This window comes from Penicillium vulpinum, assembly GCF_028829585.1.
Source record: "Penicillium vulpinum strain IBT 29486 chromosome Unknown utg000003l_segment0_segment0, whole genome shotgun sequence".
Classification (NCBI taxonomy): Eukaryota; Fungi; Ascomycota; class Eurotiomycetes; order Eurotiales; family Aspergillaceae; genus Penicillium; species Penicillium vulpinum.
This window is the reverse complement of record NW_026643243.1, coordinates 7,166,382-7,189,691: the sequence shown is the minus strand read 5'-3', so window position 1 is coordinate 7,189,691 and position 23,310 is coordinate 7,166,382. Positions and strand designations below refer to the sequence as shown.

The 23,310-nt window shown below is 46.5% G+C and overlaps 11 protein-coding genes across 11 annotated transcripts; 7 read left to right on the top strand and 4 right to left on the bottom strand.

Annotated features, from left to right (window-relative positions):
* Positions 1-3,305: 3,305 nt before the first annotated feature.
* Positions 3,306-4,736, top strand: N7479_007757 (uncharacterized protein; the record flags this gene model as incomplete). Its single annotated transcript, XM_057255451.1, has 1 exon — positions 3,306-4,736. The coding sequence occupies one exon, from the start codon at positions 3,306-3,308 to the stop codon at positions 4,734-4,736; it is 1,431 nt and encodes a 476-aa protein (XP_057109313.1).
* A 15-nt stretch (positions 4,737-4,751) lies between these two features.
* N7479_007756 (uncharacterized protein) lies at positions 4,752-5,353 on the top strand (the record flags this gene model as incomplete). Its single annotated transcript, XM_057255450.1, has 2 exons — positions 4,752-4,793; positions 5,078-5,353. The coding sequence occupies 2 exons, from the start codon at positions 4,752-4,754 to the stop codon at positions 5,351-5,353; spliced, it is 318 nt and encodes a 105-aa protein (XP_057109312.1).
* A 1,101-nt stretch (positions 5,354-6,454) lies between these two features.
* On the bottom strand, positions 6,455-8,242 carry N7479_007755 (acid phosphatase DET1; the record flags this gene model as incomplete). The annotated part of the gene is made up of 2 exons (XM_057255449.1): positions 6,455-8,155; positions 8,228-8,242. 2 exons carry the CDS (start codon positions 8,240-8,242, stop codon positions 6,455-6,457), a joined length of 1,716 nt encoding a protein of 571 aa, XP_057109311.1.
* Positions 8,243-8,530: 288 nt separating this feature from the next.
* Positions 8,531-9,913, top strand: N7479_007754 (Dor1-like family protein; the record flags this gene model as incomplete). Its single annotated transcript, XM_057255448.1, has 1 exon — positions 8,531-9,913. One exon carries the CDS (start codon positions 8,531-8,533, stop codon positions 9,911-9,913), a length of 1,383 nt encoding a protein of 460 aa, XP_057109310.1.
* Positions 9,914-10,904: 991 nt separating this feature from the next.
* N7479_007753 (GNAT family N-acetyltransferase) lies at positions 10,905-11,743 on the top strand (the record flags this gene model as incomplete). The annotated part of the gene is made up of 2 exons (XM_057255447.1): positions 10,905-11,424; positions 11,484-11,743. 2 exons carry the CDS (start codon positions 10,905-10,907, stop codon positions 11,741-11,743), a joined length of 780 nt encoding a protein of 259 aa, XP_057109309.1.
* A 1,570-nt stretch (positions 11,744-13,313) lies between these two features.
* Positions 13,314-14,103, top strand: N7479_007752 (TNT domain-containing protein; the record flags this gene model as incomplete). The annotated part of the gene is made up of 2 exons (XM_057255446.1): positions 13,314-13,403; positions 13,456-14,103. 2 exons carry the CDS (start codon positions 13,314-13,316, stop codon positions 14,101-14,103), a joined length of 738 nt encoding a protein of 245 aa, XP_057109308.1.
* A 323-nt stretch (positions 14,104-14,426) lies between these two features.
* On the bottom strand, positions 14,427-14,860 carry N7479_007751 (uncharacterized protein; the record flags this gene model as incomplete). The annotated part of the gene is made up of 4 exons (XM_057255445.1): positions 14,427-14,484; positions 14,535-14,593; positions 14,673-14,698; positions 14,764-14,860. The coding sequence occupies 4 exons, from the start codon at positions 14,858-14,860 to the stop codon at positions 14,427-14,429; spliced, it is 240 nt and encodes a 79-aa protein (XP_057109307.1).
* An 834-nt stretch (positions 14,861-15,694) lies between these two features.
* On the top strand, positions 15,695-16,082 carry N7479_007750 (uncharacterized protein; the record flags this gene model as incomplete). The annotated part of the gene is made up of 2 exons (XM_057255444.1): positions 15,695-15,906; positions 15,968-16,082. 2 exons carry the CDS (start codon positions 15,695-15,697, stop codon positions 16,080-16,082), a joined length of 327 nt encoding a protein of 108 aa, XP_057109306.1.
* Positions 16,083-16,736: 654 nt separating this feature from the next.
* On the bottom strand, positions 16,737-18,533 carry N7479_007749 (Phosphoesterase; the record flags this gene model as incomplete). Its single annotated transcript, XM_057255443.1, has 7 exons — positions 16,737-17,076; positions 17,138-17,287; positions 17,345-17,553; positions 17,607-17,645; positions 17,700-17,876; positions 17,953-18,366; positions 18,432-18,533. 7 exons carry the CDS (start codon positions 18,531-18,533, stop codon positions 16,737-16,739), a joined length of 1,431 nt encoding a protein of 476 aa, XP_057109305.1.
* Positions 18,534-19,451: 918 nt separating this feature from the next.
* Positions 19,452-20,431, top strand: N7479_007748 (VIT1/CCC1 transporter family protein; the record flags this gene model as incomplete). Its single annotated transcript, XM_057255442.1, has 2 exons — positions 19,452-19,804; positions 19,891-20,431. The coding sequence occupies 2 exons, from the start codon at positions 19,452-19,454 to the stop codon at positions 20,429-20,431; spliced, it is 894 nt and encodes a 297-aa protein (XP_057109304.1).
* A 359-nt stretch (positions 20,432-20,790) lies between these two features.
* Positions 20,791-21,195, bottom strand: N7479_007747 (uncharacterized protein; the record flags this gene model as incomplete). The annotated part of the gene is made up of 1 exon (XM_057255441.1): positions 20,791-21,195. The coding sequence occupies one exon, from the start codon at positions 21,193-21,195 to the stop codon at positions 20,791-20,793; it is 405 nt and encodes a 134-aa protein (XP_057109303.1).
* Positions 21,196-23,310: the final 2,115 nt, after the last annotated feature.

Genomic DNA, 23,310 nt, shown 5'->3' with positions numbered 1-23,310 from the left:
GTACATATCTAGTTCCTTGGGGTCTTTTGGATATGGGTTATGGACTTTCAATTTTGTTTTTCGATAATTGAGTATAAAGTAATATATCCAGTAAAGCTTCTATGTACTTACCTTGATCTAGAAGCTCGAGCTTGAGCTTTTGAAATCCCAAATTAAGACACGAACAATCCTTTGAGTCAGTTCACATAGCCCCCATTCAATATAATTCTTATATTTTATTTTATTATATATACATTTGATATTCCTTTGCTTTTACTATAAGGTTTTTATATACGCCTATGCAATTGGTTGCTCTCAATATTCTCTTTATCAGCGGGCTTGTCACAGCCCATTTAGAGGCAGTGTAGGGAACCCTCCAAGTTGTGAATCATTCCCTTCCATATGATTATAATCTAGGCATGACCTGGCCGCCTGACATAAGAGTGTAGATCTAGATGTAGTATACCAATCACATCGGCAGACCGGTCACCTATACTTCAGTGATATACAATATCGGCACAAGAACAACCCAGAACAGAAGTGAGAAACATGAAATTATAGACTACGATTATGACAAATGCTACACGAAGTACCTATCCACTCGAAACCATTAATGTACAACGTACGTTATATTAATCTGGTACGGAGAGTACTTGTGTCCTCTTATTTGCCTCCCCCGCCCTCAGATAAAAGGAGGGGGGAAGTTGCCCGATTTTTCCGATTTTTCCCTTAGACTACGGGGTTTGGGGGGGGATTCCAATTTGGGAGTTCTCCTACATTGTTTTCGAATCATATGGTGCAGCTAAGAAATACGGAGATGCTTTGTTTCAGGGAAAAAAGCTGCCGAATGTAGCCGGTCGGGCATCATTGATCTTATCCTGTTTTGGTCTTTTTTTCTTTTTACCCCATAGGTTCAGCCCTTGAATTTATTGTCTATCACAGTAATGCAAGGTAGGCAGGTACTATATGTATATTTAAGTCGTGATACCTTGAAACAAGAGATCGAAAATAAGAACATGGCAAGACACGAGGTCCGAGGGACTTTGTTTTTTTCTAGAATTGATTAAGCACGGGCTTCGATGTATTTAAGTATTTTTTAAGTATTTAAAGATTGATATGAATTTCTAGACCTCTTGGAGATAAATGAGTTCAAATATGTGGGACTTCTGGTTGGCACAACGGTGTATGCGCCTTTTAAGCAGATAGGCACATAAATATAGGTTGTCAGCGCAGAAATACATGTCAACTACTATCTTTGCCTCCCAGTACATATACATACTCCATAATACCCTCATGCATAATGACGCTACTCCGTACTAGGAGACTGCATGGATCAACATCCAGGTACTTTGCTGAGGGCGGAGTTGCCTACGGTGAGTCAGAGCGTGGTGCCTCTCTAGGTGGCCAGTCAAACTATGTCTGACATGTCAGAGGGACCAGATAGAGAGAGAGGCAGGGAGAGTACGGAGTACTGGATGCTTGTCAGATGCATGTTCTCGGTTGCCCTTGCTTGGTTGTACGGGGTAATGGGCGCGTGTGATTGCATAGCGAGGGATATATGGAGGAAATGACCCGGCGACAGCTGTAAGGATGTTGGTTTTGAATATAGGTGCTCAACTTTACAGATACTCTGTAATCGGTAATTGAGTCTGTTTGTTCATGGTACCGGTGTGGAAGAGTCCGGATGAACCATTCCGGTGGCACTACGTAGGGGGTAGACTTGGTAAGGGAATGCAATATCCAATGTTTATAGGGTATTTTTTTTTATAGTCTCATTTAATATCATGATAGGATATTTATTATTTACAGAGTACAACATAACTATGCTGTATTCACTCTAACTATTCGCTGGATTTTTTTAAAAAAAAAAGAAATTGCAATATAACTGAGCTTACTAATGAGCCCCCAAAAACCTTGGAAGTCCACTAAGTGGAGTGACCTTTTTTTAGTTTTTTTCTTCTACAGCGTACGGAGTACTAAGTATGTACAGTGGCGTTTCATGAGTATTTGCACCCCAGTACTACCAAAATTTTCAGGCCACCTTCCTTCTGCTTGTTAATACTTTATTGAACGCATTAAGTAATAATTAGTAAGTAGAAGGCTTACATACACGCTTATATATATGTATGGTAGAAGCTCCAGCATGCAGGCCACAATAGAAGAGAGTACATTAAAAGCATTAGGAAGTACTGGGGTGCAAATACTCATGAAATATGACTGTACTTATATTAAGAAGATTAGAATACTGAACCAGTGACACGGGCGTTGCATCACCGGATTTGCCTTAAGGGTCTAGGGCCCTTTTTCTTTACCTTACAATACAATTACATGCACGTTCCAAACTTATAGGAAACCGCATACTTTGTACTTGGATTTTTATAGGATAAGAAAGAAAAGAAAAGAAAAAAAAAACCCCCCGAAAAAGAAGAAAAAAAATCTAAAGAAAACCAATAAGAATTGAATATAATACTAAATTCATATCCATTGTAGGAGCCTACATAGTAATGTACTGATAGACAAAATGTGCGAAACACCAACTCTTTGAATTTAGAATTTCCTATATGTGGGCCGAATGACTCCTTCCTTGTATACTCAATACATGTAAAATTACCGGGGCAACCCAACGGCCTTTTTCTCACACAACGCCCCTATACACTTTTCTTCTCTTCATCCTTCTTCTCCAACCTCTTTTTTTTTGTATCAACCCTCTCCCGTGTCAACGAGCTTTTCACTAAGTGTCGTTGATCACCTCATTCTGTGAGGTTTGTGTCTACGTGTGGGGAATTTTTTTTTTCTTCCACCCGGTGCTCTCCGTTCTCCCAACGCGTTCAGTTCACTCTTCTACGTGTGCTCGTCCGCTTTGCTTCGACCTGGTTATTCGCCTCTCAAAGCACTTTGAATTGACTGGATTGTGATCTATCACCTCTCCTTCCCAGGCTGCGTCATTTCGACAATCCAAGGACTGTGTCTGATTCACCGTTCACTATACACTCTTTCCAATTTTCATTTTACCCGTCACTTGTCTATTGGATCATTGAACGCACCTCGATGTCATTCAACTAGAGACTGCCCCCCCAGGACTACGACAGAGCGACCCGCTCGCCGAGCACTGCTCTTCTCCTCTCCCTTTCCCCCCAGGATCAGGATCTGGTGGAGTAGACGGTTCGTCTCCTTGTTTCTTTTAACTCTTGTGTCTCGGTCCATCTGGCTCTTTTTTTTTTTGCCTACCCCGGAGGCCTTTTGTGCTAATTTATCGCCTTCCTTGGCAACAGATTACGTCTAGCTTCCCATCCTGAACTGGTAACCTCGCCTCCCCTTCCCTCAAGATGCCGTCCTTCTTCGTCCCAGGCCACCATGGCCTGCCTACACCTCCCCATGTCAACGGTGGTCGTATGGAAGACCCATCATTCTACCCAGTTGGTCACGCAGGATTCCCTCCTCGCTACCACCAGAGCGGCAATGAGTTCATCGAACAATATTCGCAGTCTCTCTGCTACACCAAACCCACTTCGATGAATCTCTACCCCCAGTCCGCCCACCCGATGAACACTGCTCGCGATCATCATATGATGAACCAGCAGCCCATGTTCAACCCCATGGTTGGCACTGGATTGCCCTCAATCCGCAGCAACGTCCAACTTCCGCCCATGGATGCTACGATCCCGCCTCAATACCGTCGACAGGAAGCGGCCCCGATGCAACAGCAGCCCGAACAACCCCGCAAGGAGGAGAAGGCTACTGGAGGTGTCGCAGCTCACCTGGATTATGAGATGGATCGCATGTCCGATTTTGTGGCAGAGATGGCTCAGGGAATGTATGATTTGTTCGAGACCAACATCACCATTGCAGATATTGACCTCGTGCGAAGCATCTACCCAGGATCTTCGGTTCCCCCCCAGTTTCGGAAATACGTCTTTCAGATTTTGTCCTCGACACGCCTCCCCAGTTCTACCATTCTGCTCGGTCTCTTCTATCTGGCCAGTCGTGTGCGCCTGTTGTCAGCCCAACGCGCTTTCACCAAGACAGACAGTAGCCAGGTCTATCGCATGTTGACCGTGGCTCTTCTGCTAGGCAGCAAGTTCCTTGATGACAACACCTTCCAGAACAAATCCTGGGCTGAGGTTAGCAACATCCCCGTTGCTGAGCTTAACCACATGGAATTGGAATGGCTCTTCGCCTTCGACTGGAAGATTCACGACCGCATCTACGACAAGCAGGATGGTTTTGCCACGTGGCGCGCACACTGGGATACCTGGCGGGCCAAGGCAACGGCCCGGGCGCAGGAGTCTCGCCAGACTCTGGCACCTCTCGAGACCAATGTCGTCCGCGGCCAGAGTGTCGCCAAGCCCCTCATGTCCCCCGAAGGCCCCATCCCGCCCCAGTACCAGCGCAGCTCGCAAATCGAGAACTCTTGGCTCAACCCGACCGCGTCCGAATACTCGCCTCCCTCTGCGCTTTCCAGCGGCCCCACTACCCCCGACTACTACTCGGTTGGTCCTTGGGGATACGCTAACCCGCCTCCGCCTCCGCCCTACTCGCGAGGCTGGAACGCACCCTCACAGTACATGGCTCACTCCGCACCTCGATCCCAGCCCCCATCCTACCACCACACTCCGGCGTACGGCTTGCCGTTCGCACAGAGCCTATGGACGGGTCATGGTTCGTCGTGCGGCTGCACCTACTGTGCCAAGCATCTCGAGCACTACATGTGCAACAATGCATTTCCTTCTATGCAGCAGCCGATGATCGCAACCTAGTTGACGATACTTGGCATGTTCCGCCCACGACCCCGGATGGAACAGACGGTGTCGACGGTTTAAGACCACAACTCTTGCTGCCTTGAATTTCTTCTTACTGCTACTCTAGACTTCTTTCCAACGTTTGTTTGGGTGATTCGCATGGGATTTATTTCGATACCGTTTCCTCTTCTGCTTGAATCGTTTCCAATCTTGCGCCTTTCCACCTTTTGCCTCATTTAGCTTTCACTTGCTTCTGAGCAATTGGCCTACCGCGTCTCCAAAAAAGTACTCTTGTTCTGCGTCCGCTGGTTCTCGTTTGGCAAAGCGAAAAAATTTCAAAAAAAAACGGGAAAAAAAAGAGGAAAAAAAAACGCTCCCACAGCGGACATTGGCACGCTCCCGGCAAACCCACGAAGCAAAATCTCGACTCGACTGGTTGTATTGATATCACTTTGATTTCATCGAGTCCTTCAATCTCATTGTTGAGTCTTTCATCTTTCACTCCTAAGGTTGCCGGGGCCGCAGTCACGACTATCACGAATCCCCAAAATCTGACTTCTTTGTTTATTACCCACGACTTCGGTTTATATCCTTGGTCCTTTTGTTTTATGCTTGGCATTTGTGTCTCGCGGTGATTACCCATAGAGTGCTTTTCTTTCTTCTTTTTCACTTCCATTTCATCTCGGTACATTATTCCCATTCGCCACGCTACATGCAGTGCCCGACGTTAATCTTTTTTTTTTTTCACTTCTCACCTCAATCTTCAATTGTTCATTCACTTTTTTTTTTTTTTTTTTTTTTCTCTCGATTCCTTCGATTTGTTTCTATCTTTCTATGACGAGCCATTCTTCTCCAATCAATGAAATCAGCAATTCAAGGATCCTTTCAAACCTCCCTAAGCTGCATGATGTATACCATCACTGCCGCCTCTCTCACTTTTCACTTGTGACAAATGGGAAACAATTGCTCTTGGGTTCCGCTTCTCCTCGGGATATCTTCGCATGTATATGGGGGGATATCAGTACCCTCGATGCATCTTCTATCTGGTCTCATTTCGAGAGTCCAGTCAGTCCACGCGGTTGACATATATGTAGTCTACTTGAGTTTGTCTTCTCTTTTGGCTTGTTTCCATCTATCTGCCCTTTGCCATGCAGCGCTAGTGGTGACGCAGGGCCTCCACATTTCCAATCTCCGTCGGTCCTGTGTTGATCTGGCTGCTGGGGTCAGTGGCTGTGGCTGTGGCTGTTGATGCGCAGTTCTGTAAAGAAAGATATCTCACTATATTAGCGGCAAACTATTGTCTTTGTCGGACTGCAAATTTTTGCTGTTTTGCCGTAGGATTTGTATCAATACCTCCCTCGTATCTTCCGTCTGAGCAGTGGGCATAAGCTCTGTCTACTTGTATTCGCTGGATTTGGCGACCTCTATGGTCATGTGAGTTTCCTTTTGGATGCTGATATCTAGAATAATGTCTAATTGTGAACCGAGCGTCAAATATTGTAATTGCTTTTGTGATATAATTTGATTCTAGCCTAACGAAACGGGCCATCAGACTAAAATAAGATAATAGGTAAGAATGTAGTTGTACTAGTGGGTAATCAGAATTCATCCAGATAGTCATCGCGGGTCGTAAGAGTGAGCATCGAGAAAAAAAAAAAAAAAGAATAATAATAAAAAAAGAAGTATGCAGAAGTAAAAAGCGGTCAACAGGTCAACGGAAACAACCGGAAACAGTATTAGAAGACGCTCCCTTGGATACTCTGATCTTGCTTCTGCTGTTCCTCTAAGGATAATTCCTCAATATGAAGATGAGACGCAGAATCCGATGACGAACTTTCTAATCTTTGCGTCTGTGATTCCGAGTGGTTGGATAACTCGTCTCCGTCGCCTAGGATATTGGCCATGCGGTGCTCAGGTTGGTCAGAGGAAGAAGAATCATTGTGATGATGATAGTTGTGGTGGTGGTGATGGGGATAATGCAGGCGAGATTTCTTCATTTTCTCGATAGAAGTGGCATTGACGCTCATCTCGTCATCGCCATCATCTTCAAGCTCCTGGGAGGGAGGTGACCGCTGGGTTTGCCCGCTAGACGAGAATTCAAAGTTTTGCTGGTTCCCATGGGATAAATTGCCAGCGGCCAGGCTGGAAGAGGTTGGTATAGCATGACGGTGGTGATCGTGGTCGTCGCCTTCGTCGTCGGATGGGGCGAGGCTGTTTGCTCCGCTCATGGAGCCTCCACCGTCACGGCCGCCAAGGTGGAGGAGAGCGTACCTTAGGTGCGCTGATGCCGAGGACGTGGCTGTTGGTTGGTGGAGAAGATGGTCTTCGCTATTTCGGCTCAGTCCGTGGAGGGTTGGTCGTTTTGGATGCAATGGATTCACGGTTGGCCGGGCTTCTAAGCCAGGATTGTAATGCTTCGTGGTGTCTCCGTTGGAGACATACTGAGCGCTCGGTTTGCGGCTGGTATCGTTCTGAATCGCATTTTCTTCCGAGGATGATATCACCTCGTCGATGGATACAGATTTGTGAAGTTTGGAGCCAAAACTGCCTGCATGCTCATCGACATGCTTTGGTTGAGGATAGCCATGTTCGTGACGCACGGAATGCAGTAGATTCGATCGCAGCGTTTGTTTTCCATCTGCAGTCAAGCCGTGAGTGCAGCCATCTGGGCAGCCGCCCCACTTGCGCCGAATTGGGACATGGTCTCCAGAAGGCAGGGTGGGTGCAGGAACCTGCTCTTTGGATGCATTTTCATCCTCTCGATCTTTTCGAAGATCTGACCAGGTTCGAAGCTTATTTTGTAGTGTATATTTTCCATTTTCAGGGTTGAGCGTCAAGACGAGGAACTCGCAATGGTTAATGTTGCGAAGGTCCTCAAAGTATTCCACGCTCCAGTGATACCACTTCATTAGAAATACTCGTGCCATAAGGCCGTGCGTAACAAGAACACAGACATTTGCAAAGTCGTCCTCGCCGAACTGGCGCCAAAGGGACTCGTTAAACCCGCTCACGCGATCATATGCATCTGCTGCAGATTCGCCATTGGGAATCCGGTAGAAGAAATGCCCGTAGTCTGCCCGCTCCATCCACATACGCTCCATCTCTGCAGAGCATGGCTGGAAATTACCGAAATCTTGTTCTCGCAGACGAGGTTCTTCATAAACTTTGATTGTATGTCTTGGGAAGGGCGAAGGAGCGGTTGTGTCGGAGGTTAAAGAGTCAATAATTCCCTCAGTAGTCTCTCTTGTCCGCCGATAAGGTGATGTGAAAAAGTGAAGTTTATCATCTGGTTGGAGGAGATCACGTAGTCGACGGCCTGCATCGTGGGCTTGTCGATGCCCTTCAGCAGTGAGCCTTACACGGTGATCTGGAATAGTTTGATGAATGTCGCGGTTTTTGTTGCCTTCTGACTGTGCATGGCGCACCAAAATAATCATCTACAAGTAAAGAAAGGTCAATTTAAACCAAGACACATCTTAATCACTCCGAAATGGAGACTTGAGACTTACCCGTGGCTTCCCCATGGTGGAAGGGTCATGGGGAATGCAATAGCCTGCGAATGCGGGGGAGGGGCTTGTAGAAGCAACCTATCTGCAGCGAGAAGAACAACGAGGGAAAGAAAATAAAAGAATAGAGCAATAATTATCAAAATATCCCTCTATCTAAAGCGGAACAGTCTGGAAGAGAGAGAAATCAAAAAAGTAAAAAAAGTCCATTCCAGTCGGAGATACAACTGGCCCCGCACGGGCCAACAGCGGGTGATCCATTCAGCGCGCCTCTTTTACGCAACTTCCGAATAGCATCAACTCGCCATGGCCGACTTGTTGGAGCTACTCGCTCCACATCTAGATCCAACTCAATCGCACGATTTAACTACCGATAAATATCTCACTCGTCTTTCGACATTGTCGCTCGAAGCTCTCCAGACCACAGAACCCCCATCGCTCGCTCAATCCTCCCACTCGAACCTTCTTTCCCTCCAAGCCCTATCGAGCCGTTCGCATCGGGCTTTTGTCACCTCTGCCGATAATTTGTCCACACTATGTACATCTGTTCCGCAGTTGACCCGCGAAGCGCAACAGCTACGCGATGCTATCCCCAAACTCGACGAGGAGGCCGTTGGGTTCTCCACCAAATACAGTAAAATCACAGACAATGCCGCCCTAGAACGACGGAAGAAGGCAATGCAGCTCTCTCGAAATGTCGACCGATTGTCAGATATATTGGAACTACCAAGTCTACTATCCAAAGCAGTCTCCGCGGCCTCGGTCAACTCCGGTACCGGCGTCTCCTCTACAACCTACTCCTCTGCACTTGACCTACATGCACATATCAAGCGACTACAAACATTATACCCCGAATCACCATTGATTCAAGATGTTGCATCTCAGGCGGAGGATGCTATGAAGGACATGACAAGTAATCTGATCACGGGGCTCCGAGCCCAGAACCTGCGGCTAGCAGCTGGTATCCGAACCGTGGGTTGGCTGCGGCGAGTAGCCCCGGATTTAGAGATGCTCCAGAGCGATGGGGCAGTCGGGACGGGAGAAGGCGCTCTTGGGGCCATCTTCCTGGTCTGTAGACTAGCGCATTTGGTAACGACCCTTGAAGCCCTGGATCCTCTCCGTGAGCTCGCGGACCAAGAAACCCAACGGAGACTCGGCGGAAAGGGCAAATCAGAGACGACCTCGTGGTCTAGCGGTCAGCAGACTGACCGCTACTTAAAAAGATACATCGAAATCTTCCGTGAGCAGAGTTTCGCAATTGTCTCGCTATATAAGAATATCTTTAACTCCGAGCAATCCGAATCGGAGTTTGCTATATCAGGATTACGAGGTGCGGAGGCCCACTCCAGGGCCAAGTCAAAGCCAGCACACTCAGATGATCCTTTGCAACGTCTACCCCCGGCTTTAGCCACTTTCCCAATGCATCTCGTGCAATTGCTCACGGATACAATGCGCTCCTATCTTCCCAATGTCCGTGATCGGAGTTCGAGGGAAAGTCTTCTCACCCAACTTCTGTACTGTGCCGCAAGTCTTGGTCGCCTTGGCGGTGACTTTGGTATGATTTTGACCGAGCTTGGCGGGGAGGAAGATACCGGAGATGTGGCCTCCGAATGGGAGGAGGTCATGCGCAAACATCGAGCCTTGGCAGGACGTCTGGAACAATTGACCAGTCGGGTGCAGGTAAATTAACATTCATATACCCAAGCAGAAGTACAATGCCATTCTGAGATGGCGTGGCACCTGGCGGGGTCTGTATATAGTAGAACATTATGAAGCGCTCTCATACTCTCAATATTTTTGGTAGACTGTCTAATTGACACTACCCACATACAAATGCATCCAATATTGTTACCTCGTTTACTCCAAGTTCTCACAATACTCCATCGGCGACTTACCTGCACACGTTACAATATTTTAGCCTGGTGCATGTGAGAGAGAGATAGTGACATATATCGATGAGCCTCTATTTGGTCGAATCATTAATTCTGATATTTGACAGCATAATCAAGCAGAAACCTGAGAAGTGGTGACTTGAATACCATTGCCAGGACACAAAGCAATCTGTGGAGTTATGTGCTGTCCTATCTGCGTATTTCTATGCTCAGCACCTTGTCTTTGTATTCCAAATAGGCACTTCCTGTGAGATGTTCTCGTTATCACGTCTGTGAGGGTGGAGGCGATCTGAACCTGTTGTCTTCGAGCTTCGCGCCGGTTTGTCTTGCTCTAGTTATTCCCACAGCTGTTGTTGAGGCTATTGCTCAGTCTGGCCGCAGGTGAGTACACAGGTGTACGTGACATGTGTGTTCATCTGTAGCGCAGTCAGTTGGGTGACCTGGCGGCCATGGAATATTTACGAGTTCTGGATGAAAGCGCCGCAAAAACGTGGGAACGATGGTATTACTCGTGCTTTGCATGCCGTTCTGGGGCACTTATTCGGGTAGGATATCCTTGCACGGAGTTCGAAGCGATATGGGAATAACAGAAATCAGTAATCAGTGAAGAGGTTGAAGGTGACATCGAGCTAACTAGTGTTGCCCACAATTGGTTAGTCCTCATTTACCGAGTGACTCACAAAGATCTTAGGAGGTTTTGCGTAGTGTCTGAAATGCAACATATAAAGTCACATCTGCAATTAGTACATAGAGATATTCCACTCGAGAATCTTACAACAGTTGTTAAAATGGTCCACTATAACCCGCTCACCAAAGAGCCCTATCTCCAACTACCAGCACCATGTGCAAACATCATCATCACTCCACATCGCGAACACCAGATCGAGGAGACTTCTGCTGTTATGACTGAAATTCTCAACGATTCACGAGTATACCGCTGGTTAGAAGGGCCACCTTACCCTTTTCTGCCCGAGCACGGCGTGGACTGGGTAAAAATGAAAATAGCAGAGCACAAAGATATCCTGGCTACTCTGCGAAAAGAATTCGAAAGATCAGAAAGTCAATTGCAGAGCGACAGTGCAAATGGTCAAGAGGAACCAAAATTCTTCGATAAATGTCCTTTTGTTTGTATACGCGAAGTAACAGAAAGAGATCCTACAACCGGCGCGCCGCTCCAAGATGTCTTGGTCGGAGACTTCACACTATCGCGGTATGCTTTCTATGAGTTGCGACCCAGTAGCTGGGAGTTTGCACTGGTACAGAAGCACAATAATGAGTTGCCTGCGGGGCACAAGGATATCGTCTGGGGTATAGGATGTATGGACACCCCAGTGAGATTCGAGCTCAGTTGCTAACAATATTGATAGACTATCTTTCTCCTACTCAACAGAGCCGAGGAGTTATGAGTGTTGTGGTTCGAACTGTCATCCAAGACTGGGCTATCCCTCGGATGAACCTTCATCTTCTTAAAGGTAGCTTTTTTGTTGGGAATATAGGAAGCAGGAGAGTACTTGAGAAGAACAATTTCGAGGAGGCTGGTATATTTAAAGATTGGGCTTCGGCAAGCCCAAACAAGGGACGAGGGAAGATGTCGATTGGCGTGATGGAGTGGAAGGGGCTTTTGTAGGTACTACCGAGCAATATCTCTTAAAAAATGTTCTTCAAGGTTCAGCGGGTTAGTTGTTATATGTTGCATGTTGTACTTGCTGGAGTATACGCAGTACTCCGTATGTGCCAGCCTAACAGGGTAGGGCAGAAAAATCCGAGTTTTGCAGCCCTGAAGTCTCGTTCAATAGTTGTATAATCTTGCCGATCTTAATATTATTACTTACTCCATACATCAGTGGAAAAAATAAGCGGCCCTATAGCGGGTCTATTCCTTTAAGAAAATACTCCGTACGAAGTACAATTCAAGGATAGAACGGGGATAGTAGATTAATCCCTCGTGAGAGAGAAAGGGCCTCGCAATTAATGCAGAGGCAAATGGACGTATCAAGTTGATGAGTGGTCCTATGGCCTTTTCCTACATTAGTTAGCGTTGGGCTACTTACAAGCAAATAGTGACTAAACTGGTAAAAGCTGAATCTATTCAGCTCTGGGAATTTGCGGATGTCGCACGCGACTACTGGATCCACTCTACAATAATTGGTTAAGTTCCTACTTTCGATCTCAGCTTTCAGCCTGTGAAGGAAATCGTCTTCAAACCTGACATTGTGTGGGTCTTGAATCTCATGGCCGAATAGATTCATACTGTCTATTACCTGCATATGCATATGTGATGCACCTAAGGAGTATTTCACAAACTATTGATCCCTTTATATTGTGTACTCCGCTCTCAAGTCTCCTTAGTCGGCCAGTTTGAAATCAAATTTGCCCATGGTTGAATGGCTATTTGTTCGAAATATTTTGTGGCTTATACGAGTTCAGCTAACATAACTTCTTCAGGTGCGCCATATTTCTCGAGTCATTTGAATGGTATAGTTACCCGAAGGAATTGAAACTCGCTCTCAAATAAGGAATGATTAGAGCTAATTGCCGATAAATTGGACGATTCATCACACACCATTCACTTTTATCCTACGGAGTACTCCGTTCAAACAGCGACCTATCTTGAGCTTTGTTGGTGGCATGCTGGGTGTGGATAAAGACCACGACCGGTACATTAGTCTGTGGGGTAATACGGAGTACTCCGTACCCCCAATATGTATATACTTTTTATTATTGACTTACATCGTATATGCTAAATATTTTGCAGGGGTCCGTTAGGGTAATGGAAAGAGAATATATGTGATGCTTTCAGGGGCGATTCAAGTTACACAAGGGATGGAGTGTGAAGTATTCAACATATTGTAAACCATTCCATTCAACCTTGTACGTACTACGCTGATATTATATGCTGAACTTTGCAGAAATGCCAGCTCACTAATTGCGTAATGATAAAGTAGAGTAGCAAGTGGAGGAACACCGAATGCCGATGGGAATGAAGCGAGCCCAAAGAGGTGTGTGGCTAACCCTCTGGAGGAAAACCGCAGACCAGATCCATTTGCTTGCATGGCTTGGGTGCATTATTCGAATAGCGCCGCAGATCGCGAGATTGGAAAGTCAATTCTCCTTGGCACTTTCAAGTATATAAATGACTATGTCTCCCCTTTTCAGTCAACCCACTGACGGCAGCCATTATACATTTCCTATCCACCATGCATCTCTCAACTATAAGCGTGCTTCTTTTAGCTGCCCTAACAGAGGCCGCGCCCTTCGTTGCTCCTAACGGACATAATATAAACAAGGTTGGTTCTAGCACCCCCTTTTTCATACTCCATGTTTACTCATGCTTCTTAGGAGCCGGATTACCCCAAAAGATGCTACCCCAATCCCTGCAAAGGAGTGACCTACGTGAACGCTACTGCTGTTTGCGGTGACCCACGACTTGGTCCGAAGAACCTCCCTAAATTCTTCCCTCTCTCCAACCAGGTCGAGACATACGCCCGCTTTGGCGAGCTCTGCCCATTTGAGTTCCTTGAGAAATGGACCCTGAACGCTTCCGATCCAAAGGGGTACTGGGTCTATCCAGACAACGAAGGATTTGCCATCACATCCAAAAACGAGTCTATCCTCGGAAATTTCACACTCCAAGTGGGTCAGAAGCTTGATAGATTTGGCTCTGAGTATGGAACGTTCCTGGCGCCTCTTGGAGCTCCATATATTGAGCGATCTCTGCCACCATCCAATCTTTTCGCGCCATCTGACAGCAGCTTCCCGTACAACTACCATGTCTACGAGGTGGTCAAGGAGTTTGACGTTCTCTTGGGACCCATTGCGCCTTGGTTTGAGCAGCCTGGGTTTGGGTCGCAGATTTTGGCTCAGTCCAGAGTGATGGATCTGGTGACAGGTGGATTCTTGAAAAGACTGGAATTGCAAGATTATGATGAAGCTGATGAATACTCTGCGAGCTATCTGCCTGCTCCCCCCAAGAAATCTTCCACCTAGGTGAGCCTTGGGGATACAGTCACGGAGCAAGATGGGGGATTAATTTCGGGGCATTGGGCCTTCCTCTTGCAGTATATGTTACTATATTTAATAGTCAAATGCAATGTCCCTAATAGTTTTCGAGCATTAATGTCCTGCGACTTCATGGAGAGAACCAGAATTGAGCGAGAGGTCTAGAGTTCTAAATGATGTAGGCAGAAATGTAAGAAGGCAAGAAATTACTCAGCTTTATCAAGCGTAGGGTAATAAAGTCAGGTTAAGGTAAAAATTTCCGATACAATGAAAAGGCTTTCAGATATAATCTAAGCGTCTAGCTCCTAATCTCAGAATGGAATGGCATTACTGATCTTTTGGTTTAGCTTGACAGGGAATCCCAGCATGCTGTTATTTGTTAGCCTGGATATCAAGAAGTAACAAACAGCAGGACATACTCCTTTCCAGTTTGAGTGCAGCCGCAACCACAGAAGATCGATAGAGGGTAGCAGAAGATCTAAAAAAGGGTTTCCATGAGCCTAGAGTCAAGCAAGAGTGCCTCCGTACTGCAGTCTGAACAGACTATATTTACTTACCGCTGCCACAATAGTAGTGAAAAACCCTGTTCATTTCGTCAGGCATGGAGTCCTTTTTCGGTGATTCACGCTGCAGAAGAACTGAACTTACCAAGTGTCGGCCCAACCACCTTACAGCGACACGGATTCTGATCAGTGCCGCATTGGAAACAGATAGGGAAGATCGGAATGAAAGGGACGTCACACATCGTGTCTGATTTGGCTAAGCTGCTGAGTCTTGAACTAGGATATGTAGAGAAATGTCCTGGCCTCCATCCAGGCAGATAATCTCGAAGAAAAGACCTTCCCCGGATGGAGGATTCACCGCCCAGTTACGTTGTAACCGTGAGCTTGGGATTCTATAATGATGACGCAGATGAGATCGAGATCCACTGTTTTAGGTAGTAGTGAGGAGGTTTAGTCCATGTTAGAGTATTAGATGTGATCTTCATGGGGATAGCAATCAAAGATAACGAGTGTAGTATATCAGACTCATCAACCTAATCATAGTACATAGATTAAGCCTACTCCATCAGTATAGATCCAGGTACCCATCTTTCAGGGCTAAAATTAACCTCAAAGCCCCCGGGACCGGGCCGGAGCTTCCCAATAAAAATGACTCAGCAAGTGGCTTGAGAAACCACAGGCACAGCCACAATGCGTGTCATTTTCCCTCGAATCAAAACGTCATTCTGGACACTCCGTACCCTGGCGGGGGAGTGAAACAAGGGTCCTATAACCTAAGCCCCTGAGTCTCAGATTTCATGCTCAGCCCTTCCACTGGAATTTTAATAGCATTCCTGCAAGAAACATCTTGATCCACTCCAGGCAGCAACTGTGCCTAGAAAAGACAAGGCTGCACTATTCACAACGAGACACCTGTTCTTGGCATATATTCCATTGTTTTTCTCACCCGTGCCGTTTTCTTCGCTTGAGTCCACCCAGCCCTATCCGTAGTCTTCGGATCTTCGCCTCGTTTTCCCCAAATTTTAAAACACCGATTCAATAGCCAACCCTCCGATATCCCGATAAACAACCCCACCATGGGCGCCAGCAGTCTCGTTCCCCTCATCCTACTCCTCATCTTCGTTGGCATTGTTGCCGCGGTCGGAATTGTTGCCTACAGCATCGTTCAGGATGTAGGCAAAAACACACGGGAAAAGATGGAGCGCAAGAATATCGCTTTCACCAGAGATGGCATGAAAGTGCAAGTAAAGGAGGTCAAAGACGAGGCCTACAAGGACCGAACCCAGAGGTGCGTTTTGTGTTTTGTTTTCCCCTTGTTTGTTCGCCCCAACTGACCTGTTATTTCATAGTGTCCTGTACAATGTGTGGAACCACACTTCCTTCCCCGCATACAAGAGTCGGCTGTGGGATATGGCTGGCACATCTTCGTCGGAGTCAAATGAGGGTGCCGAGAAACGCAAGTAGTATGTCGAAACTCCTTTCTGATTATCTCCCCGGTTCTATTGGACTGACTGGTTCTGCACTAGGTTTCGTAACACTTCTCCGGTCGCAGATTTACGCTGGACATATTTTATGATTCTATCCTCCATCTACAAATTCTATTGCATGCTCCAGTCCCTGGCAAAGGGCTGGTCCCCGAAAATTGCGTGCACTCCTGCTTTGAAGGATGAACTTCTTTGACGTTTCCACATTCTTGTTCATACCTATTTCTGATTTTCTTACTTTATGGTCTTCGGCAAAGGCTTTACGAATGACGGCAGGTCCTGATATATGCTCTTATCTCCCATTTCAAACCTGCGAGCAAGATGCGCCGTACACTCCAAGTTCTGTTTCGTAAATCAGTACGGGTTTCCGATCTCGACTTTGCTGTGATCTCGTGCCTGGACTAAGTTAAGTGTATTGCATATTGACAAATCAAGCTTTTGAGTTGTTTTCAATTGACTAGATTAAATTCTCACGGCCCAGTAGATAAATGTGTTAGCATTGTTGCAATCCATTGAACTGATACTGATATCATAGAATCGGAGATCCGCATTTCTAGCCAGAGATCTCAAGGCTCATTCCTCGGCAATCCACCATACTTGCATTATCAATATGGCAATTCTCCATTTTCATCCCCTATGCTTTAGCTGCTTTGGCCTGAGCCTGGCGACGTGCATAGTAGCTCTCATCCTGGTTCAAAAGGAAGAACGGTTCTGGTTCTGGCTGCCCACTACCACCATACCAGGTCGGTTTAACCAACGTCTGGGGCGTGTCATCTCGCCGCTTATTAGTAAAAGCCATTTCGAAAGTCTTGGCCCATTGGACCCTGTTGTTCAGGCCCTCGAGGCCCCACAGCTCCTGTAGGAAATGCAGGATTGAGCTATGAGTATAGGCCGAATTGTCGGCGTACATGGTGCCTTGATCGTGGATGAGGAGGTTAGCGGGTACCCAGGGCGAGATTACGAAGGCAGGGACACTATGAAAGGATAAGCTGAATATTCATGCGGCCAAACTTAAATTGAGATTAGTGTGCATACCGGACTCCCAGACGTGTAAAGTCGTAGGTAAAATTGTGGTTTGATGACTTGCCCTTGAAGATGATACCGTCTTCGGGTTGAGGGACGTTGACTGGAGTGGGGACATGGTCAGCGAATCCACCATGCTCATCAAAGTTGATGATCAAGACACTGTATTCGAGTGTTAGTATGTATTGTTGCAGTCAGCATGGGGACAACTAGACGGACGCATTGTCCCAGTACTTGGAGCGACGCAGGGCGTCGTACAAGTGCTTGACCATCTGCTCTCCTGCTGCCATATTGCTGGTTGGATGCATCGAGTCAACGGTACAGCACTCCGGGTTCAGGTACGAGAATGAAGGCAGTGTTCCGGCTTCCAAGTCATGGTAGAGCTCGGTTGCATGGACAAGACGGTCCATTGCATTGTCTTGCACCCACTTTATATCATCGTTAGTCGTCGAGGTAATAATGGGGATGGAGAGTGACTGACTTTATACATGAATGCATCGATGATGTCAGTCTCATAGTACTATATAGAGATGTTTAGCTGGGCGTCAGTATAAAGGAACAAGGCTTATCTCACATTCTTCCAGCTGATATTTTTCTTGCTGAGGGACTCGAAGATTGAGACCGCACAGGTAGTGCCCGTCACATTGGTCCAGAGCCCAGCCGACTGATAAGTGTTATCGACAAAACCACAGGATGAACCGGAGGTTGCAAATTGGCGGTTGGGGTTAGTGGGACCAGGGTGCTCGGCGAACTAAAAAGTAGGGGTGATAGTCAGATATCTGCAATATACTACTCTGTAGTCAAGTTCAGGCCAAATGATAACCTACATATGAATCAAAGAAGGCAAAATTGCTCGCCAGCTCCGCCAGAGTGGCAGTCTTCTTCTGGTTCAAGGCCTTGATCACGAATGCCGAATCTCCCGGTGTAGCATTGTACTTCTCCGATTGGCGCTCGATAAAGCCCTCCATGTTAGGGACATCCTCTTTCGTCGGGTTCCACTGGCGAAAGATTTCGTAGGTGACCCCGCCAAAGTTATGATCTGGGTCTTTTAGTGGTACCTCGCTTGCGTACGGCTCGGCACAGATTGCGAGTGGTTCCCCATAGACTGTCCAATTGGGATTGGTGTAATCATTGCAATAGGTGAGATTGCGCAAATTGTCAATTTCCGGATGGATGTCCCAGTAGCCAGCGATATTGTCAAACGAGTGGTTCTCAAGAGTCAGATAGATGACATGCTTGATCTGGGAGTGTGCTCCTATAAGCCATCTTGTTCTTTGGGATTAGAGACACTGTGTGATCCACTCACGTTCTCTCGCAGCTGGCTCCACACTTGAGTATGCCTAGTTGGATGGGTGGATGCAAGGCTGGCCAAGGCCAGTAGAAAAACGATGCTCCAGTAGAGAATCATAGTGACTTTTGTTCAACGTGCGAGACTGTGAGTTCCTTCACGGACAAGTATGAAGAAACAGAAAGCAAGAAAAAGCGAAGAAGCGGAGAAGTGAAGTGAAAGACAATATGTTTCCAACTACCCTTCTTGCCATGATTACTGTACATACTCTTCTACAACTATTTGTGCCGTGGATACTTCCCGCAGAGAGTGGAGATGAATTTCATATTCTCAACGGGGAAGGGGTATGCTGGATCCTTGGAACTTTGGAACATCCATGCAGGAACCAAGGTTAGAATATACCTGCATATGTATATGTATATATATCCATAGATCCATAGATATTATTTTAGATGGAGATCTTAAGAGTAGTGATATACTGACGATCATTTAGTATGTTTATGCTAGACACGTGGTGACCAAAGAACCTCCGAGATATAGCCAAGACTAAACAATATTGCAAATCCTGGAGATTACTAGAATGTCAAGGAACATCGATATTACCCCCCTCTTAACAGCTGCCAACGGGTATAGTTTATATTGACACGTGAGCCATGTAGAGTCCACCCGTGGACGAAAAAGTCTTGGATTAGAATGAATGATCTCTGATTGGTTGCAGTCACAAAGTTAAGCAGCGGGAGTCCTGGGGAGATCCACTGGGTCCCGCACCAAAGCTGGTCCTCCTCGAATCAGCGTTGCACGTGTCCTGATCATAGAGGGGAATGCCAAGCACGTTGTCTTTTGGGGTCACTCGATAGGCTGTGTGGCCAAGGGTTGATCACTGCTGTGTTGGAAATGTAAGGTTGCAGCGTTGGAAGCTTGGAAAAGCCCATGATTGTACCGCGTGCTCTGACTGGTTAATTTTCCTCCCTCGCTTTCACTTAAACATTCTCAGGTCTCAAGGGATGCAAGGTTTCATTTTCTCAATCCTCCCTCAACATGTCAATCAGTTCTTCAAGCGGCCTCATGTCGAGTTACATGCCCCTCTCTGATCGCAGTCCCTCTTCGGAGGATGAGAAGGACTCTCGTGCTCAACTTCGACCGGATGTTGAAGCGGGGAACAGCACAACCCGTGATGACTTGGAGCGAAGACCCTCCCGCTTCATCGACGGTCGCACTGTGTCCGATGCCATTATCGGTCTTTCCGACGGCATGACTGTGCCTTTCGCCTTGACTGCTGGTCTATCTGCACTGGGGGATACCAAAATCGTTGTCTTCGGTGGACTCGCAGAACTCATCGCAGGAGCTATATCGATGGGACTCGGTGGATACCTGGGTGCTAAGAGTGAGGAGTAAGCCTACCTACATCCCGAAATCTACCGGCTATGAAAATACGCCGGGAGATATTCCGGAGACTCAACAGCTGACATGTTTGTAGAGAGTCATACAAAGCGACACTGAAGGAAACTCAGGCGCAGACTATGACAGATCCCGCATCTGTTTCTGACACCATCTCCGATATTTTTGAGCCCTATGGATTGCCTTTTGAATTGGTCTCACAACTCAAAAATCATCTATCCGACTCTCCTATGCTTCCATCCTTCCTCATGAACTTCCACCACACTCTGCCCGAACCCTCAGGCTCACGAGCCATCGTTTGTGCCTTGACAATTGCTATGGGTTACTTTATCGGAGGATTTATTCCTCTCATACCATACTTTTTCGTCGGGCCCAATGAAGCCTTCATCGCCCTAAGGTGGTCCATTGCTACCATGGTCATTGCACTATTTATCTTCGGATATGTGAAGACATGCTTTGTCTGTGGCTGGCGTGGTCGTCGAAATATCCGCAAGGGTCTCATTGGCGGAGTACAAATGGTACTGGTCGGTGGCATCGCCGCTGGTTCTGCAATGGGGCTGGTGAAGGGCTTCCAGATGCTGGCCGATGGTCCTGAAGACCACCACCAAAAGCACGATTGAATGGCCAAGTTTCTTTAATATTCCCTGGTGCCGGCGCTGAGCGACTTTTCTTTTTCTTTTTCTTTCTCGATTTATCACGATACATCGGCTGGCGTTAGCGTTTACTTCCTCTTGATTTGCAAACTATCAGACCCAAACAGAATGGGGAGTTTGACTTGGTCACTCAATGGTTGCTTTACTCCCAGTCGAATGATTCTAGCAATTAATGCAGTCATTGATATTGGGATCTTGTTCCACTATGAAAAGTTCAATTGATTCAAAATTCAACGCACAAAACCTCAATAAACAACTTGGTAATTCCCAGATATTTCCGTAACTAGCTAAATATCTATCGCAGGCATAAGAAAGGAGAATGCGCCCTATGCCAGTCCTTCCTGTTTCCCATGAAGCAAATCCCTCTGCTTCTTGTAACCCGCGTCTTTGCTGTTCATTATCGCTTCATTTTCTAGTGCCTCCAGAAGATCAAGCACGTAGTCTTGGCAATTCCAGCCCCGAATCTCATTGTGAACGGCGACTTGACTAGCGACAGTCTTGATGGAGTTGATCTGCGTGGCGTCCACATCATACAAGGGAAGCAGCTCCACCAGTCTTTCCGATTGCCGAACATCTGTCGTTTCCAGCTCATAGCGGAATCGACCATCTGAACCCGCTACTTGGAGCAAAACTTTGTCTTCCTCTCGGGGCGCATCGATAAAAACACCCCAGTGTTTGTAAACGCCGTCGCTGACGCTGATGGCGACATATATCGAAACCTTCGGTGACATATTGAACGCAATGAATAGGAAGGTAAGGCTATGGTTTTTAATTGATTAGCACGAAAGCAGTACTCCTCAGCAGTGCTTACTTACCCCGATAGGTGGAGTGGTTAGTGAATATGAACTGAAGTAGAAGGTAGTAATTGCTGTCACGATTTGTACATCAAATCTTTCTCAGGGTAGGAGGCTCTTAAATATAAGCGCCGAGCATAACACACAAGCCTCTATTATTGCCTTTTTAGTATTGGTGGCTGCGGCATATCCAATGAGTGAGAGAAGCGCTTAGCCAAAAAAAGGTATCATTAGCATTCTTGTTCACAAATGCCAGCTTATATATCTAAATATGTAGGCAACAAGCCTACACTAGGTATAGCTTATGACCACGAAGAATGGAGGCTCTTTAGATATTTCCACCTCTTTTTTTTTTTGGTCAAGAGGCACGTCATCTAGCATACAGAGACTTCTCCTGGCGGCCCCATAAAAAGACTTGACTATGTGAAAGACTCATCCTAGCTAACCTCGAAGCTTCTCTTGTGCCTCAAATGGTTCAAGTAGCTGCCTTTGATAAATAGAAGGCAGTTCTCAAGATTTGAAACTTGGACGCGGCAGGAGCTATTCCGATTTCTATACTCCGTACTGCATGAGGCTTCCTTACTGTATATACTATACACCTCCCAATAACAATGTTGGGAAAAGCGTTGAATCTTAGATTAACCTTGCAATGCTGCATATATTAGTCAGTGCCTACATATGTATTAGGCAGTCAAAGCACTAGAGATTACGCGACAAGCTAGCGTATGGCAGGCATTTGTCAATACCCTTCTCTAGATGGAGGAGAAGGCTGGGCGTTGAGGGGTTCCAAATAAAGCTCGTGCGGCTATCATATGACTCGACGGTGAGAACGACTCTGGCCTGTTGCGACGCTTGAAGCACGAGGCAAAAGTTTGGATAACAAGGCCACGATGGGCTGGAGCATCTCATCTAAGGAATTGAGAAGAATCGGCTGATATTTGGCTAATATTTTTGAAGAATATATCTTCATAGGGGCGCAGTACCAAGCTGAATTTGTGAGGGATGATGTAGAACGCACGGAGTACGATGTACAGTCATATATTCCCCACTGCATCTAGTTTTGCGGGGATTTCAACATATGATAGCCTGGTAGGATCGACGACGCAGAACGTCGATCATGGTGTTGCATATCAAATGGGCACGGGCATTTCAAATAATTACCATGAAAGGTAGTGTGAAATAAAGTCCGTGCAATGCCAAGGACAAATCGAGTCTTTGGCAGATGATCTATCTTGACAAGCAGTTAGGTAGTAACCTCAACAGAGTATTCATTGAAGAGCAAGTATCATTTATATGTTACATCCCTGACCTGCACCCTAATCCTGATGAGGTCTAGTAGTAAGGCGAACCAACCCTTCCAAGGTTGCCCAATATTACTTCATATCTGTGGCGCAGCTCTATACAGCGACATCAGCCTTGCATCACTTCTTAACCCACTCTAGGCTGCCGCCCCATACGAATACGAACATGTGCTGTCAGCCCTGCAGTATTATTTGAAAGACGAATACATAGTCAACTATAAATAATAATATCTAGGTAACAGAGTTATACTAGCCCTGGAGATTCGTATACGGAGTAAGCAGGTCTACTTATTAGTTTATGGAGTAATGACCTATATTGTACTCCGTAGAATGCCCAGGAATCTTGGGAGCTTTGACGCTGGATTGGAGATGAGATCAAGGGTGATTGGCTACGGCAGCGCGACACTTGAATTCTGAAACGCATGTGTACCACATAGCTGTCCTTTTTTTCGGGCGCAATTTCTTTTTACGGCAGAGAAGGCTGCATTATTCATTAGGATTCCGAACCGAGTACGAAGTACGGAATATGCTGTACTCCGTACACTGGTTGTCTAAATCAGGAGGCTGGTATCCCCTGAAGAAGGGGCTCTCCGTTATCCCCTGAGCTGCATATCCTCATCTACGCGCTGGCCCCATGTAAAACGGCCCCGATAGTGCTATGTTTTTCTCCTAAACCGGTTTAGCTTGTCAAATCGGGACCATCTAGTGCTGATCGCGTGTGGCTCAGCCGTATATGGAGTAAACCGGGGCT